Source organism: Alexandromys fortis, unplaced genomic scaffold, assembly GCF_014885135.2.
Source record: "Alexandromys fortis isolate MF-2015 unplaced genomic scaffold, M_Fortis_MF-2015_v1.1 scaffold_8_9099976_23576923, whole genome shotgun sequence".
Taxonomy (NCBI): Eukaryota; Metazoa; Chordata; class Mammalia; order Rodentia; family Cricetidae; genus Alexandromys; species Alexandromys fortis.
The window spans coordinates 4627701-4645301 of NW_026067899.1; the positions used below are offsets into that span (position 1 = coordinate 4627701).

At 39.7% G+C, this 17601-nt stretch overlaps 1 protein-coding gene across 5 annotated transcripts in view; it reads right to left on the bottom strand.

Moving 5' to 3' along the window:
• Positions 1-1417: 1417 nt before the first annotated feature.
• Positions 1418-17601, bottom strand: part of B3galt1 (beta-1,3-galactosyltransferase 1) — a 482035-nt gene continuing 465851 nt past the window's right edge. For 4 of the 5 annotated variants that reach the window (XM_050123307.1, XM_050123288.1, XM_050123270.1 and 1 more), the window contains one exon: positions 1418-6308. In XM_050123307.1, coding sequence (XP_049979264.1) covers positions 5099-6079 — 981 coding nt within the window. In that variant the 5' untranslated portion in view covers positions 6080-6308 and the 3' untranslated portion in view covers positions 1418-5098. Of the gene's footprint in view, positions 6309-11339; positions 11476-17601 lie in introns of all 5 variants that reach the window. The other variant, XM_050123279.1, reaches the window with a different exon arrangement.

Consider the following 17601-nt stretch of genomic DNA (forward strand, 5'->3'; position numbering starts at 1 on the left):
GATACAAATTCAAATTATATTTGTTATATTGAATATGCTCCTTTGTCTCTTTACATATTTATGCATCTATGCAAAGTTATTTTGTCACATGGTATACATGCATTTTTTTTACCTCAGCTTAAGATATTTTATATATTGATGCAATTTTAGGATATATTTATTATATTGCACTATACATTTCTACCTCTGATCACGATACTTATACATTGTTTACATTCTGAAGTCATTGTCTCAGAAATGCTGCACATTTCTTTAAAGATTGCTGAATTTTTAATACAAAGCCTTATTCTTTAAATTATATAGGTATTAAGAATTACTGGTCAATAATCATCCATGTTTGTCATACTTATATTTAGACTAATCAGGTTCTTTAGATGCATTCCACAATGATAGGCAATCTTCAAACACTTCAAAGAACTGTAGAATATGGGATTTAAGTAATTTAGGATTCTGTTGATGTAAGACACAATTACTCCTGGCAGTCCTGATCTGTTCCTGAGAGAATTTTGGGCACTGAAGATACTCCACTTTCAGTGTGTTTCCTTCTTGGCAAAACTGGCATTTTGAGAAAGAACTACCCCTATCTTGACTACTGACAAAATGCACAGTGTCTAGACTGGACAAGCAGGATACAAGCAAAAAGACTGCCAAACCATGCCAAGACAGTTTAAGACAATTTTTAAAGTTTTCTTGACTCTGAAAATGGTCTTTCAATTACTCTAGGACTTAGCCAAAGTCAATTTCCCCAACATTGCAAATTTTGGGTGATTGTCCAGGTAGCCGGTTGTCTCTCGTTTCTTTTGGAAGTTGCTTGATTGTACTTTCCCTTCTCAGGCCATTGATGGAGTTCAAAACTAGATAGTCATAGCTACTTTCCTCTCATGTCTTAACCAAGCCATTTTTATTATAAGACTTAGACTCCTTAGGCTAGGATAACTATTGAAACCCTTTAGCATATGTTTCTTGTTTGATGTTGTTGATGCTGGTTGTAATTATAATTTTTATGTATGTTTTTGCCTCTTCTTTTCCCTGGGCAATACTTGATATTTGTTCTTATTGTATATAGTTTTGTATTATGCTTAGAACTCTCTTATATAGACAAAGAGGGAGGTGCTGAGGGAACTCCTTCAGCCAATAGCCTTTAGGATACCAGCCCACTTTGGGTGTGTTCTCATGTACTATAAATACAGATGAAACGCATGGGCAGGCCTCTTGGCTGCTGGATTTGGTTTCAGTTCTCAGTGCATACAGAGGATAGTGGTTGGCTACTATTTCTGTGAGTTTATCCCCTAATAAATACACCTTTGTTATACTCCATTCTGGGCTATTTTGGAACTCTTTTGTATGCAAACAAACTATTCTCAACAATCACATCTCCCCAAAGAGAGCCATGCAAAAGAAGCAGAAGAAAATGGGATGAGTTCTTCTTTTGTTTATTTGTCCCAGGAATTAAAAAAAATCAGCTTTATGAAACCATGATCTTCCCCTTGACAGATGGGTCTGTACATTAGCATCGTGCTTTCAACCAACAGTTTACATTTCAAGAGGAAGTTAAAGAAAGTGGTGAGAAGACAATGCTATTTGTCACACGTTGTAACACTGATACAAAAAATAGTATTCTGATTAGCAGCTTGATTGGCAACCCATGTAACCCTAAATAGTACTACAAACCCAGAGAGTGCACTTTAACACACAGTTACTTTTGGCAAAACCATATGTACAATTTTGAACAAATAAATACATAAATACAATCATTCATATATAACAATATACCTAAAGGTCAATTATCATCAAGCGCGTCTAGTAAATTATTTCTTCCATTCACAAGTTACCTGTTGCTTATAAAAAAGTATCTTCACCTTTACAGAAATGATACAATCAATTCCCGCACTGAACCCACATATTAGGAAAGGTAGAAAATGATTTCCAGATGCTGTACATAAATATCCCATTGTCTTTTGTTAGAAGAAATTTGATTGAAAAACTCCTTCCTCGGCTTCTCTATAAAGAGTTCGTTTCCCCTCCGTTTCTCATCACATAAGGGGTTTTGTTCTCCCGTATTTAATCAATATTCAAATCAAAAATGATCTTCATGTTTTGAACCTGGTTATTTAAAAGTACATTGTTACATTTTCATATAGTGAAACTGTTCCAAGAAGACACAAAGCCACATAAACGAGGCACCAAAGAGAAAGCATTTTTTTTCCTCTAAGAAATAAATGAAGAAACTTTAAGATTATAGATGCTGATGTCATCTAGTACATAATGAAGAAATAACGGGGAGTTAGACAGTGTTTACAAAATTCTTTGAGTGACTTCTGGCTCAATAGTGCCACCATTATTTTCACTATATTATTGCAGTGCTGAGGACTGAACCCAGAGCCCTTTGTACGCTAGGCAAGTGCTTTAACACTGAGTTACAGCCCCAGCCCCAGAATACTGTCATTATTATGATTTTTTTCTTAAATAAATGGTAAGAATGGCTTAATAAATAACCTTGACAGTAATTTGACCAGTTTCTTGTCATAGAACTAACAAAAGTAGAAAACTAGAGCTTTTCCTCGATAAGTTAAACATTTTTTTTTTTGAACATCCAAAAAACAAAGAAGAGCAAACATGCTTAAGGCTATTGAAATCCTGGACAAATGGCCTTGCCTCATCGACTTCCATGCAGAGGAAAATGTTACACATCAAGCAGATTCTAGCTGTACATACACTTGAAGTGAAGAAAAAAACCTCTTTTAAAATATGTACATGTAATCGTTGATGTCTATTTACATGTTTGTCATACGGGCACTATGAAGCATAGAAAAAGATAAGAAATAGTTCTTTAAGACATGGTTTTCTGATGTTTGCTTCTTTTCAAGACCAGGGCTCTATGAGTATCCCACACATAGGTATAAAACCATTCATAGGTGGACACACATGGTTATTATAATGTGAGATTCTTTAACATGAAAAGTGACTTGGCTGAACATGGTAGATGCAAGGCCATAGTAGGAGACAGAGACTGCATTCAGCTGTGCAGCTGGGAGGCTATGAGGCTTTCCCCATGATTGGAGCTCACAATGGTTGAGGCTGGGTGATAGGAGGGTAGCTCAACTTACCCTGCTTCACCTCTTCTCTGAACCCTTGACACTGCTCAGGGATCAAATCAAATGAAAGGCTGGGAGGACCTGTGTCATTTAGTACATTGGGAATAATGAGAGATCCCGTGTTTCCCAGCAAGGGTTGATGAGATTATAGGGGCTCCATTTCTTCCTTTTGTCTCCCTATCACTACCACCATCAGCTTCTATGTGGGTGTTCCAGACGTCAAGGTGCAAATAAAATAGATAAAAGGAACACTTAGCTGCGGGTCTTTTTTTTGCATGACAACGATGAGTTCCCTAATGAATGGAAGATGTGCTGAGTGCTTACTCCTCTTCTAAGGAGTAGATTAGCTCTACTCATCCTAAAAAAAAATTTAAGAATTCATGGCAAATGATTCCTATGATTTATGCAAAGCAAACGTAAAACTCCTCCCAAATTCTGGGATACCAAGGCAACACACCAGAGTGACAAATTTGTCACCCAAACCAGAAACATGGCAGAGAAACTGAAGCTTCCACAATCAGCTAACTTATAGCCAAAGAAATATCAAGTCTTGGAAGAATTAGGTACACTGAGAGTTCACAGTCAACCTTTATTTGGGTAAATTGTTATATTAAGATGATGTTCCACAACTGATGACCATCTTTATAATGACTGTAATCATTTTAGCATTTAGCATAATGCATGATACATGGCATTACGTAGCACCTTTTAAACTAAAGATTTCAAAATACTTATTAGCAAACATGATTTGCTCTCACAGTACCTGTGAGGTAGATTTTTCTGTTTAGCCATTTTGCAAGTGAGCATACAGAAGTACATCAAAAAAAAAAAAAAAAAAAAAAACGAGATGCCTGTTCATAGGGTCCATGTAAATTTGTGGCATCAGTGGGATCTGAACTCAGGCTTCCCTGTTCTTCCTTCCCTTGGATCTCAGCCACAGAACCTCCAGAACATCTCAGAACAGCTCTGCTGCTAAAAGTACTTAAATGCTTTAGATGTCATGAGCATATTACATTTTTTTTTGGTAGCAGGGCCACATCTTTCAATAACACTGGTACCTGTTAAAGATTTTTCTCACATGCTTTGCACACATGTGAGAGGGGCATTGTACACTATTGCTAAGCTTATGCTAGTTAGAATGGATGCCTAAATTTGCATTTTATCAACTGCTATGTGTTGTTTCTGGCCCTCCTACTAACTTATTTTCTACACATGGAGACATACACCTGCCTGATCAAAGAACTGTAAAATGCACTTAAAGACATTATATGGAAGGGAGCAGGTGACAGTACTACATTTGGCAGTCTCCTCGGTGGCACCATGTAATATCTGTTCTGAAAAAAATGTGTTTATTTGCTTACTTGGAGTAGCATTTTATGTACATCCCACCTGCTGGCCAGATTTAATCCTTGAAAGTATAAGCCTGCATGTTTTCTATTCATACAGAATAATTGATTCTCAAGTTTCAATTCCCATCTGTCTCATCACAGTCTCCCTACCAGGGATAAGATAAAATCAATTATTGGTTGAATCGTGAATTCTGTACACATTCCGTGGCAATATATGTAAAAATCCAAAATCACATCCAGTGTGCCTTCCTGGCTATGTATCTTTTCTGGCTTGTTTTTTTTCCCCCTAAAGAGTTACTATTTATTTTTGCAGCAATGATATGAAGACCTTGGTGTGAATTTCCATTTCCTGACCCAGATTTTGATCTCAGATGAGCAGCGCACAAATCCTAGCAGTCATGTAGAGTCACTTTTGGAAACAAATGACAATGTCTTAGGACCTGAGAATGAAATCTGGCCCTCCTAACGCACTTACTGTTTCCATGACTGAGCCCAATACTTGTCAATTAGTGATCCAAGAAAGGAACCAGGAACAGGAAGCAAAGACTTTACAAAACCCCTTACCAGTTCATTTTCCCTTGGTGACACCCACAAAATACCAACACCTTAGTCTCCATTTCTTAGAAAAGAAACGTATGTACATCAATAAAAACCCTAGCATCTGAGATGCTTCTTGCTTGACATGTCGTTCCAGATCCTGTGCATTTCTTCCGGGGAGATCTGGTGGACGGTGATGACGCGGCGGTACCTACACAAACTGTAGGCCATTTTCCAGTGGTTGAAGCCGCTATTCTGGAAAGGGTGTATGCCTAGCTTTCGAAGACACAGTCCCACGTACACATCTTCAAGGTGAAGCAGCCTGGTATGGAGGGAGGTTTTGTAAATGAGTTCAGCCACATCAGCGGAAAAGATATAGCCAGTTCCTGAACAGAATGGCGGGTAGTTGCTGTCAGGGTACAAATCCCGAGGCATATACCACTTACTGCGGACATCCCGGATGGGCCCACCATTGATGACGTAACCAGTAAAATACCTTCTTCTTGGCTTGGTGGAGGGTTTCAGGAGTTTATAAATAAGGTTGTCCATGTTCACAAAAATGTCACTGTCTGTCTTCATGACATACTTGGCCTTTGAACAGAAAGTGGCAACCCATCTCATCCCCATTAAGGTTTTGAGGGTGAGGTTGTGATAAGAGTCAATGAAGTCCTCCACGATGATGTCATGAAAGATCTGACTCTCTTGCTCCACCATCTGGTTCAGAACAGGATCAGCATTTTTGCCCAGGAGGAAGAGAGTGGCTATCTTGATCCCTTTGAAGTTGTTCTCATCCCCCCACGTCTCCCGGATGGCCTGGCGTGCATCAAATTCCTTGTGTGTGGTGCTAATGAGGATCACAAGGAAAGGAATGTTTTTCTCACATTTGTTGGGCTCGTTTATCAGAAACTCAAAAGAGTGGGGGTTTAAAGGTCGAGTTCTTATGTTGCCAAAGGTGAAGTTTTTCCGGGCAACTGTTAGGTGACTAAATGGCTTTGAGCCAGTGTAGGAAGAAGTAGGTCGCGTGATGCTCAAGTACCAGAGAGCGCTGGCCCAGCACACAACGGTCAAAACATAGAGGCAGGAGACCTTCGAAGCCATGGTCTTGAGAACAGGTCTAGTGCAAAGGCTGAAGAACACGTCTTTCGGGCACGAGTTTCGCGTCCTTTTGCAAAGGCAGCATATTATTCAGCAAGCAATGAATTCTGCAGGATAGGAGTCGGTAGCTAGGTGTCCCTGCGCCTTAGCTATGCTCTGGCTTCGTAGCACTCACTTCTCTCTCCTCCCACCCTAATGGACACTCCATGCCTCAGAAATCGTCCTTGGAACTCTGCAAAATCAATAAAGCACAGTTGTGTTCAGGTTTACTTAGCCATGTTTATATTCTTGAATAAATACAATAAAGGCGTAAGAATTATCAGTGATGACAAAAATCATTCATTTCCATAAGCCTTAAAAAAGAAAACCCTGACATAACCTCCTAGCTTCTCCTGTGGCATGAACAGAAATTGTTTATGCATATTTATATTTAATACACTGACCATGAGCACGAGGTGGCTAGGGAGTAGACCTAACATCAGTAACTTCCTGTAAGGAATCTCCTTATTTAGAAGAGGCTATTATTGCACTTAGACACTGTTGGGCTCTCAAAACTTTCTGAAAAGCCCACACGCCATTCATATCCCTTCTACTTGTCAAACTTTGACCTTCTAATTGCTTGATTTTGATAAAGAAATCAACTCTTAACATTGCTTTGCTTTCTCCCATTGTGCATTTGGAAATGTCCTGATCACTGCCTGCAAACCTTTGCTAGTACTCTGCTTTCTTAGCTCAGGCAGGAAGAACTACTGTCTGGTCCTGATCTGGCACTGGGCACAGCTTTTACCCTCCCTCATAATGAACAGCCAAGAGAAAAAAAGACCGGAATTTCTTAACTCTAACGACTGATCAGAAGAATGGTACCTGAGTCTTAGATATCACTATGGGAAGAGATATGCCTTGCTAAACTGCCTGGGATATCATTAGTAGACTACTATTTAAATTTGATGGCAAGAATCTTAAATATTGTGTATGTGGGGGCCAGCCATGATAAGCTAAGTCTGGAAAGGTCACCCAAAGGAAGTTCTTTACTTCCAACCATTATCACCTGGGACTCTGGCCATCGATGAATTTACATGGAGTCTGGAGTCTCCTCTATACTATGCTCCATGTGTCTTGACAGAATACTTTCAACTGTGGTGTCATTGTCTAAAAGGAGCAAAAACCCAAGGAACATAAAGCAAAGAAACCATAAGGCAAAATAAATCTTTCTTCGTTGTATGTTTTCTTGGAAGTACTTTAGGTATAGTTACATGAAAATAGCCAATACATGGAAAGTACCAACTCAGCATCCTGATTATGTTGATTTCAGAGTTGTTCTAACAGTACAGGATTTTCAGTTTGCAATGTCCCCATATATTTCCTTAAGAAAGTTACACACTGGACTTTTCCATTCATTCCTTTTTTAAAAAAAACTGATATGCGGTTATACACATTGGATGAGTATAATGTGAAGGACAATTGAGTTTAAAGTCCAAAAATTCAATGACTATGTGACAGAAGACTATAGATGGAAGTTTTTGTCCCAACTGGTCCCACAGTCATTCAGTCCCAAATAAACACACATTGGTTTGTATTAATTATAAACTGGTTGGCCTATTGCTCAGGCTTATTACTAACTAGCTCTTACAACTTAAATTAACCCATAATTCTTATCTATGTTTAGCCATGTGACTTGGTGCCTTTTCTCAGTAAGGCATTCTCATCTTGCTTCCTCTGTATCTGGCTTGTGACTGTGTCTCTGTCTTTCCTCTTCCCAGAATTCTCCTATTCTGGTTACCCCACCTGTATTTCCTGATTTGCTACTGGCCAAACAGCATCTTATTAAGCCAATATAAGTGACATAATTTACAATGCACAATCCTGTAACATTTCCCATTTTTTTTTCTTTTCAAAACAAGAACTCTGAATGTAATCTCCTTTGTTTAGCTTTTTCCCTGACCATTATCCTTAACAAATTGTAGCCAATATTCTAAACAAAGACAAATTGAAGTTTCAAATATTTCAAAAAGTTTCAAAGTGATCAAATGAAGTTGTTCTTTAAAACACTAATCATTTCTAAAATTGTTATGGTTTCCTAGAGCTTATAAATAGTATCCCAGTCAAAAATATGTGTCAGATTACAAAGTACATCCATAAAAAGTATTTCTTTTCTTTCAGTTTATTTATATGGTGGATTACATAAACTGATTTCCATATGTTGACCAATACCTACTTCTCTGGGATGAAGCCTACTTGGTCATGTGGATGATCTTTTTGATGTGTTCTTAGATTCTGTTTGCAAGTATTTTATTGAGCATTTTTGCATCTATGTTAAAAAGGAAATTAGTCTGTAATTCTCTTTCTTGGTCATATCTTTGTGTGGTTTTGGTATCAGGATGATTGTGGCCTTCTGAAATAAATTGAGCTATATTTCTTCTGCTTCTATTTTGTGGAATAATTTGAGGAGTATTTGCATTAGTTTTTCTTGGAAAATGTTGCAGAATTCTGTGCTGAAACTGTCTGGTCATCTCATTAGATACCAGAAAAAAGCCTGTAATAAAATATAATACTACTGCATTAGAGAAGTCATGAAGAAAGTATGGATACAAGAAATATACCTCAACATAATAAAGGTAATTTTCAGCAAGTCTATTTATTATAGCCAACATCAAATTAAATGGAGAGAAACCCAAACAATCCCACTAAAATCAGGAACAAGACAAGTCTGTCTACTCTCTCCATATCTATTTAATATAGTACCTGAAGTTCTAGCTAGAGCAATTAGACAACTAAAGTAGAACAAAGGGATACAAACTGGAAAGGAAGAAAGCAAATTATTGCTATTCCCAGGTGATATGATAGCATACATAAGCAAATCCAAAATTTCTACTGGGGCACATCTATAGCTGATATACAACTTCAGGGAAGTAGCTGTATACAAGATTAACTAAAAAAAAATAGTAGCCTCTTATAGACAAATGACAAACAGACTGAGAAAGTAATAATTGTAACATCGTTCACAGTAGTCACAAATAAGCTGGGCGGTTGTGGTGCACGCCTTTAATCCCAGCACTCGGGAGGCAGAGGCAGGCGGATCTCTGTGAGTTCTAGGCCAGCCTGGTCTACAAGAGCTAGTGCCAGGACAGGCTCCAAAGCTACAGAGAAATCCTGTCTCGAAAAACAAAAACAAAAACAACAACAGTAGTCACAAATAATACAAAATTTCTTGGGGGTAAATCTAACCAAACGAACAAAAGACTTGTATAATAATAACTTTAAGTCATTGAAGAAAAAAATTAAAAAGATATCAGAAGAAGAAAGATCACCCATGCTTACGGTTTGGTAGTATCAACATAGTAAAGCAGCCATCCTACCAAAAGCAATCTCCAAATTCAACACAGTCTCCATCAAAATTCCAACCAAAGTCTCTACTGACCTTGAAAGGAAAATACTCAATTTCATATGGAAAAACAAAAAGTCCAAGAGAGCTAAAACAATCCTGAACAATAAAAGATCTGCCAGAGCTATCACTATCCCTGATTTTAAGCTGTACCACAGAGTTAAAATAACAAAAACTGCATGGTATTGGCATAAAAACAGACACCTTGATCAATGGAATCAGATTGAAGACCTACACATAACTCCACACACCTACAGACATCTGAATTTTGATAAGAAGGCAGAAATACAAATGGAAAAACAAAGCATCATCGAAAATGTTCCTGGTCTAATTGGATGTGTGCACATAGAAAAAATGCAAATAGATTTATATCTATCACCCTGCACAAAACTCAGTACAAGGGAATCAAAGACTTCAGCATAAAACCAAATACACTGAACTTGAGAGAAGAGAAAGAGGAAAAATAGCTTAAATGCATTGGCACAGGAGAAAACTTCCTAATCAGAACACAGATAGCACAGGCACTAAATCAACAGCTAATGTGTGGGATCTCATGAAGCTGAAAAGCTTTTGTTAGGTAAAGGTCAATGTCAATCAGACAAAGTGGCAGCCTACAGCATGGGAAAAGATTTTTGTTTTGTTGGTTTTGTTTTTGTTTTCAAGGAAGGGTTTCTCCGTATTACAGTTCTGACTGTCCTGGAACTTGCTTCATAGACCAGGCTGGCCTGAAATTCAAAGATACCTGTCTGCAACTACCTCCCAAGTCCTTGGATTTGAAAAGGTTTTAACAACTCCACAAAAAGATGGAGGGCTAATATCCAAAATATATAAAGAACATAAGAAAATAGCTATGAAGAAAACTAATAATCCAATTAAAATGAGGTACAGATCTAAACAGAATTCTCAACAGAAGAATCTAAAATGGCTGAGAAACGCTTAATGAAATGTTCACCATCTTTAGCCATCAGGGAAATGCAAATCAAAATGATTTTGAGATTCTGTCTTACATCTGTCCGAATAGCTAAGATCAAAAACACAAGGGGTTGTGCTTATTGCTGAGGATGTAGAGCATGGGGAAACATCTTCCATTACTGGTTAGAGTGCAAACTTATCCAATCACTATGGAAATCAATATGGTGAGAAAACTGGGAATTGATCTACCCCAAGACCCAGCTATAACACTCTTAGGCACATAACCCAAGGGATGCTCCATCTTAGCATGAAGACACTTGCTCAACTATGTTCATGGAAGATTTATTCATATTAGACAGAAACTGGAACCAACTTAGATGTCCCTCAACAGAAGAATGAATAAAGAAGACATGGTACATTTAACCAATGGAGTATTACTGAGCTTAAAAAAAATGACATCATAAAATTTGCAGGCAAATGGATGGGACTAGAAAAAAAAATCATTCTGAATGAGGTAACCTAGACCCGGAAAGACAAACATGGTATGCACTCCTTTCTAAGTGGATATTAGCTGTTAAGTAAATGATAATCATGATACAATCCACAGACCCAGGAAGGCTGAATCAACAAGGAGGGCTCTAAGGGAGACACAGGGCTCTCCTTGGGAATAGGAGTGAGAACAGATTTTCCCAGAGGATTGGTGGCGGTGGAAATGAGAACAGGAGGGATGGGGGGTGTGTGAAAAAATGGATGGAGAGAGTATGTGAAAGACAACTGAGAGTGAAAGACATTGGGGAGTCGATGTGAGAACCTAGTGCAGTAGAAAAATCCCAGGATTCTATCAGGGAGACCCTAACAAGGACTCCTAGGAATGGAGGATTCAGAGCCTGAACAGCCATCCTTTGTAACCTGTGGTGGGACTGGGACACCAACTTAGCTACAAAACCTGTGACCCACAATCTATCCCACCTGCAAGATGTGCTGGGGGAATGTAAGCTCAGAACTCATGGGAGTGGCTGACCAAATGAGGCCCGCATCGTGAGAGGGAACCCATTCCTGACAGTGCTTGGCTGACCAGGAACCAGAAGCTGGATATCTCAGAGACCTATGATAGAAAAAATATTATTAAAATGATTTCTAATGATATATAGATACACACACACACACACACACACACACACACACACACACACGGTTTTCGAGACAGGTTTTCTTTGTGTAGCTCTAGCTGTCCTAGAACTTGCTCTGTATACCAGACTGGTCTTGAACTCACCGAGATACTCTGCCTCCCAAGTTCTGGGATTAAAGGTGTACGCCGCCTTCTAAACTCATAGTTGGGTACCTAGCTAAATTGCCATCAGAGAAGCTTCCTCCAGCGGCAGATGGGAGCAGATGCAGAGATCCACAGCCAGACATTAGGTGGAGAGAGAGCCCACACTGGAAATCCCCATTGGGTTCCTCCCATTTGGGGCTGAAGGAACTCCATAGAAGAGGGGAAGGAAGAAATGTAGATGCCAGAAGAACATGACCCACAGACATCAATTAAGTAGATCAAAGGGGATCGTAAAGATTGAAGCAGCAATCAAGAAGCCTGTATGGGTCTGAGTTAGGTCCTTTGTATATATGGTTGGATTTTTGTGGGACTCCTAACAGTGGGGGTGGGGTTTGTGTGACCCTTTTGTTTGTTCTTGTTCTTTTTCCTCCTATTGAGTAGCCTCACCCAACCTTGATATGAGGATTTGTGCCTAGCCTTATTGAATCTTGTTATGCTGTATTCAGTGGATATCCCTTCCAGGCCTGCTCTTTTCTTTTTTTTTTTTTTTTTAATTTATTTATTTATTTATTTAAGATTTCTGTCTCTTCCCCACCGCCGCCTCCCCTTTCCCTCCTCCTCCCCCAATCAAGTCCCCCTCCCTCATCAGCCCAAAGAGCAATCAGGGTTCTCTGCCCTGTGGGAAGTCCAAGGACCACCCACCTCCATCCAGGTCTAGTAAGGTGAGCATCCAAACTGCCTAGGCTCCCACAAAGCCAATACGTGCAGTAGGATCAAAAACCCATTGCCATTGTTCTTGAGGTCTCAGTAGTCCTCATTGTCTGCTATGTTCAGCGAGACTGGTTTTAACCCAGGCTTTTTCAGACCCAGGCCAGCTGGCCTTGGTGAGTTCCCGATAGGACATCCCCATTGTCTCAGTGTGTGGGTAGGCCTGCTCTTTTTTGAAGGGAAATGGAAGAATAGATCTGGGGGAGAGGAGAAGTGAGAGGGACTGGGAAGAGGGGTTCTTCGGAGGAGTGGAAGGAAGGGAAACTGGAGATGGGATGGATTGAAAACAAAAACAAACAAATAAATAAATATTTATTCCTCCCTAGTAAGAGTAGAATTCAATAGTTCTGGAAGGCAGAATACTAATTTTAACAAAGTCTCCTTCAGAGACAACTACAAGCTTGGGCTGGTAAGTTTTTACCAACTTGACAGTAACTAAAGTCACCTGGGAAGACAAGAACACAACAGAAGAATTGCTTCCATCAGATTGGCCTGTTGGCATGCCTGTGAAGCATTTTCTCAATTAGCAATGAATGTGGGAGGAGTCAGTGTGCTGTGGGTGGTTCCATCAGAGGAGGTGACTCTGGGGTGTATAATTTAAGAAGTGAAGCAAGCTCATAAGTAGCTCCTTTGTGGGTCTCTACTCCATTTCCTGTCTCCAGGCTCCTCCTGCCTTGGTTTCTCTCGGAAATGGGCTGTAATCTGTAAATCAAAATAAACCATTTCTTCTCAAAATTGCTTTTGGTTATAGTGTTTATCAGATCAACAGAATGCAAACTGGAGGTGTGCTTAAATATACACGTTGAAAGAATTTAATTGGGATTGTGGGTGGAAAAATTGTAATTCTAGGTTTGATACCAAATTGAAACAAAAAGGCAAGATACGCAACACCAGAGATAAAACCCATACTGTTGTCTAAACTTAGAGCTAACTGAGAGATCAACAATAACTCATCTGTTTTTTGTTCTAACTTAATAATAGAGTGGTTTCAAGCCACATGACTTTGGGTAGAGGTAGGCATCCATTCTGCTAGTAGCAAGAGCTCTTTAATAATAGAGTGGTTTCAAGCCACATGACTTTGGGTAGAGGTAGACATCCATTCTGCTAGTAGCAAGAGCTCTCTAAGAGAAAATCCAGTATTTTTGGTCTCCTGGAGAACATTCCTGCTTTAAGGCACACTAAAGCTGATAACAAGAAGGTCACGATGAATGGCTTCAAGCATATACAGAAGTTTTGATACTTTAGAGCAACTGGTTCTCAACTGTGGGGTCTTTTTACCCTTTGGCGTTACATATCAGACATCCTCAATAACAAATGTTTACATTACAATTCATAATAGTAGCAAATTTGCAATTATAAAGTAGTAATAAAAATAAATTTTATGGTTGGGGGTCACCACATCATGAGGAACTGTATTAAAGCGACGCAGCATTAGGGAGGTTGAGAACCAATGCTTGAGATGTAAGAAAAGGAACTGAGAAGAACTAATAGTGGAGAATGTAGAATGGGCCTTTTCAATTTCACGTATACAAATACTGATCCCACTCTAATTACAAATGCTGGCGAAAGAGTCTCAAGATGCTATTAGAAGACAAACTTTTCTTTACCATGATTGCACTTTGGGTTTCCCATTCTTACAAGCCTAACTGTATCATCCTCCTATCCCTAGCCCTTGTATACTTCCCTATTAATTGTGAGCCCACTTTTACTAAGATGTCAAGGAACTCTGAAACAGTCTGATGTGGAGCCGGTCATCTTCAGGGGAAATTAATCAAATGAGTAATGGAGGATTTCTTCAGTTGTTTGATATTCTTTTCTCCGGTTCCTTTCCTGTCCCTACAGAGTCAAATTACTATCCCCCATTTCACAGCTGTCTTCATTCAAAATTTGTTCATTCATTTGTGAATTCACTAACCGTGAACCTACCAATTAATCAAATACTTCTAACGCCTTTTAGCTACAGAGTATTGGGAAAAGAAAACTTGGACTCAAATTGCTGTCTTGGGAAGTCTTAGGCTAAGTGACTCGATTTCAAGCAAACAATTAAAATAATTGTCAACATGGGGCTTTTGGAGTCCATAGGAGTGGGGTGGAGAAAAGAACATTTGAGAAAAAGGCACAGAAAAACTCCAGAGGACATTATTCGCACAGGCCACAGAATGGGCCCCGTTCTTTATCCATCCTAGAGTCAAGCAGTCATGGAACAATGAGTGGAGTCTGTGAATCAGAAACAGCGAGCTAAGTGGAAGCTTCAAACACAACTAGGAATTATCTCGAAGTGGTTGCACAGACAAAAAGAAGAGCACATTCAAAGAACGTGATGTGCACGGGAGACTGGAAAGGGTTGAGTAAAGACAGAGGACAAGTTGGTGACGAGTGTAGGGAGAGGCGGGCTATGGAGAAATGAAGTGGTCCTGTAGCGAGCATCATCCACAAACCATTCTGAGCTGAGCCGCCATTGACTTGCCTGTGTAGTCTCACAATGCGATGGAAGATTTGACCTTCTCCAAATCCCGTCCACTGATTTCAATAGCAATTCATTCTTTTATATTAAGGCTTTCTTTATTTTACACTCCTAGCTCTTAGGGGAGTGAGAATTAGTTTCATGAAGTCTTTCAGTCAGATTTTTGTCTGGACAAAAGGAATGTGTAAACACAGGTAGATGAGAGTGTAGAAATACAAGAGAGATAAATGAGCATGTGAAGAAAGCTTTTATGTATACTTATAAATAAATACTTTCCACAGAAAAAAAAATAAACACTCTTCTCTAGACAGCTAATGCACATGGTAAATCTCAACATCATTATTGTTAGTTTTCGCTTCAGCGGTTTCAAATTTATTATTATTTTGAGCTTGGAGAGACAAGGTCTTGTTATACAACCCAGGCTGGCCTTAAGCTAGTGACCTTTTTCCTCTGCCTTCTGAGTGCTGACACCACAGAAATGCACCCCCCACACATGGCTCAGTATCTCTCAGTTTAAATGCAAATCTCAATGGGCTGGAGAGGTGGCTCAGCAATTAAGAGCACTGGCTGCTCTTCCAGAGGACCCAGTTCGATTCCCAGGATCCACATGGGATTTCATAATCATCTGTAAATCTAGGTCCTTAGGATGTGATTCCCTTTTCTGACCTCTGCAGTCACCAGACATACAACGGATGTATAGATATACATGCAGGCAAACCATATGTGCACCTATAAAATAAATAAAAAATCAAATAAACTGCATAGGCCAGGTGTCCTGTAATGTGCTGTATTCTACGGCATTCTATTTTGCTTTATATAGCACTGTTCCTTACAGTATTTCAAGAAAGGCACGTCTTCCTCCACTTTACAGTCAAGAGAAGGGAAACTCAGATATGGTAAGCAGCTTGTTGAAGATCATAGCTGGTAAGTGACCAGAAAAGTGGCCACTCTACAGCTTCCTATGGCCCATTGGGATGAGAGGCAATGTGGATGGAAAATTCAACCTAGTCTATGATGCTACACATTAGACTCTTTGTGGTCCATGGGATTTTCATTTCAAGTTAGCCAAACTGGAATGTGAAGCACAACCAAGAATTATCTGGAAGGAGCTTGGTCATCCTAGCAGTCAAGAGTATATGCAAAAGGCATAGCATGAGAGAAAACATGTAAACTCCAGGACACTGCATGCATCCTGGTGTGGGGTACAGTGCACCGAGTCAAGACTGCGGGGAGTTCCGATTAGTGGGACAGGCTCACTGCAAAGACGCACTACCACTTAAAGGTGGTGGTGGGGCCGAGGAGAAACCATTATTTGAAGGAGTTGGAAATGTTTTGCAGTGCATTTTGTTGAAGTCCAGAAGTCCATGTACATAACGAGTCAATCACTGTTTCTCCTGAAACAGATTTCTTGCATGGCCACACAAAGATAGGCCTTTGGGACAGGAAGTGGGACTCAAGATGAGCCACATCATCCCCAGAGCTCCATAGACTGACCTCATGGATGCCGACAAAGTAGGTGATAATGGGTCAGGCATGGTCTCATTTGCTCCTTGCATAATGATTCATTGTAACTCAGAGTCTCTTTGTCTCCTGTGGCCTTGCATATAAAAAATAAAAGCAAAAGTAACACCCTATCTACTTCTGTATGTGTCAGAGGTCTTCACAAGCATGGCTAGATCATTTGTTTCTGAAGGAAGGGTTTTGCTAAAATTCAGCAGACAGGAAAATTTTGTCAGCTTGGAAAGTTCATGACTTGGGACCCTGAGCATGAAGATGGTTTGGTTATTTTAAGTGGCTAAGAATTTGTCTCAGTGTTTTGCTTTGTCCTTCTGGGTTGGTGAGAAGAACACAGAGATGTTTGTGAACCGCTTTTCTTCCTCAAAGACTCAAAGCCTGAGACCCGTTAAAAAGTCAAAAGGAAAAACAAAGCCAGCTGGGAAGCCAGGGAAGGTGCTGACTTCCAAGAGCACAGCCTTCTGGCGAGCTGGGTATGTTTTTTTTTTTTTCAGAATCCTGTTTAATGGGCGAGTTAATATATCACTGAAATAGAAAGTTGTGCACGTAACATTTATCACGCCTTTTAGCAGTTTTGCCACAACTTCAAGACACTGAAGAGACATTAACTTGTCATCCGTTAAATACAAATTCCTCCAATAGGAACATTCAGCTAGAACATTTGAAAGATGTTCCCTCCAGGGGCCTCACTGTACTGCAGATTAGCTCATTCACAGAGCTCCCCAGTAAACACCCCCCTTCACCTTTCAGGGAGTTAATGGGGCAGAATTTTCAATTTAAGAAGCACATGTTTCTCTTAGAAATGGCATGGTGGATTGTCTGTTAGTGTGAATAATTTAATTTTTAAAACCCCTAAACTTGCTAAAAAGTATTCTTTTCTTTGACCAAAGGCCAAGGCCAAAGGAAGTGTCATTACTGAACTCCGAACACACGAATGTCCATGTCCAACGCGAGACAGGCAGGGTGATAACGAACTTTTCTGTTCACCGTGGCTGGGCTTCCCAGAGAGCTCCTGTCTATCCTTTCAGGTGTTGAAAGCATGAGGCATGGTAGACAGTGAAAATAGTCTCTCACCAAGGGAGTTAGGTGCCAAGTAATCTGTTAAGAGTCTGAAAGGCAAGACCCTCTTAGCTCTTTCCCATTGACTATGCCAGTCCTCCCTAATAACTCATTTTGATTCCTTTGTGACAGCTGCCACTCTGCAGAAACAC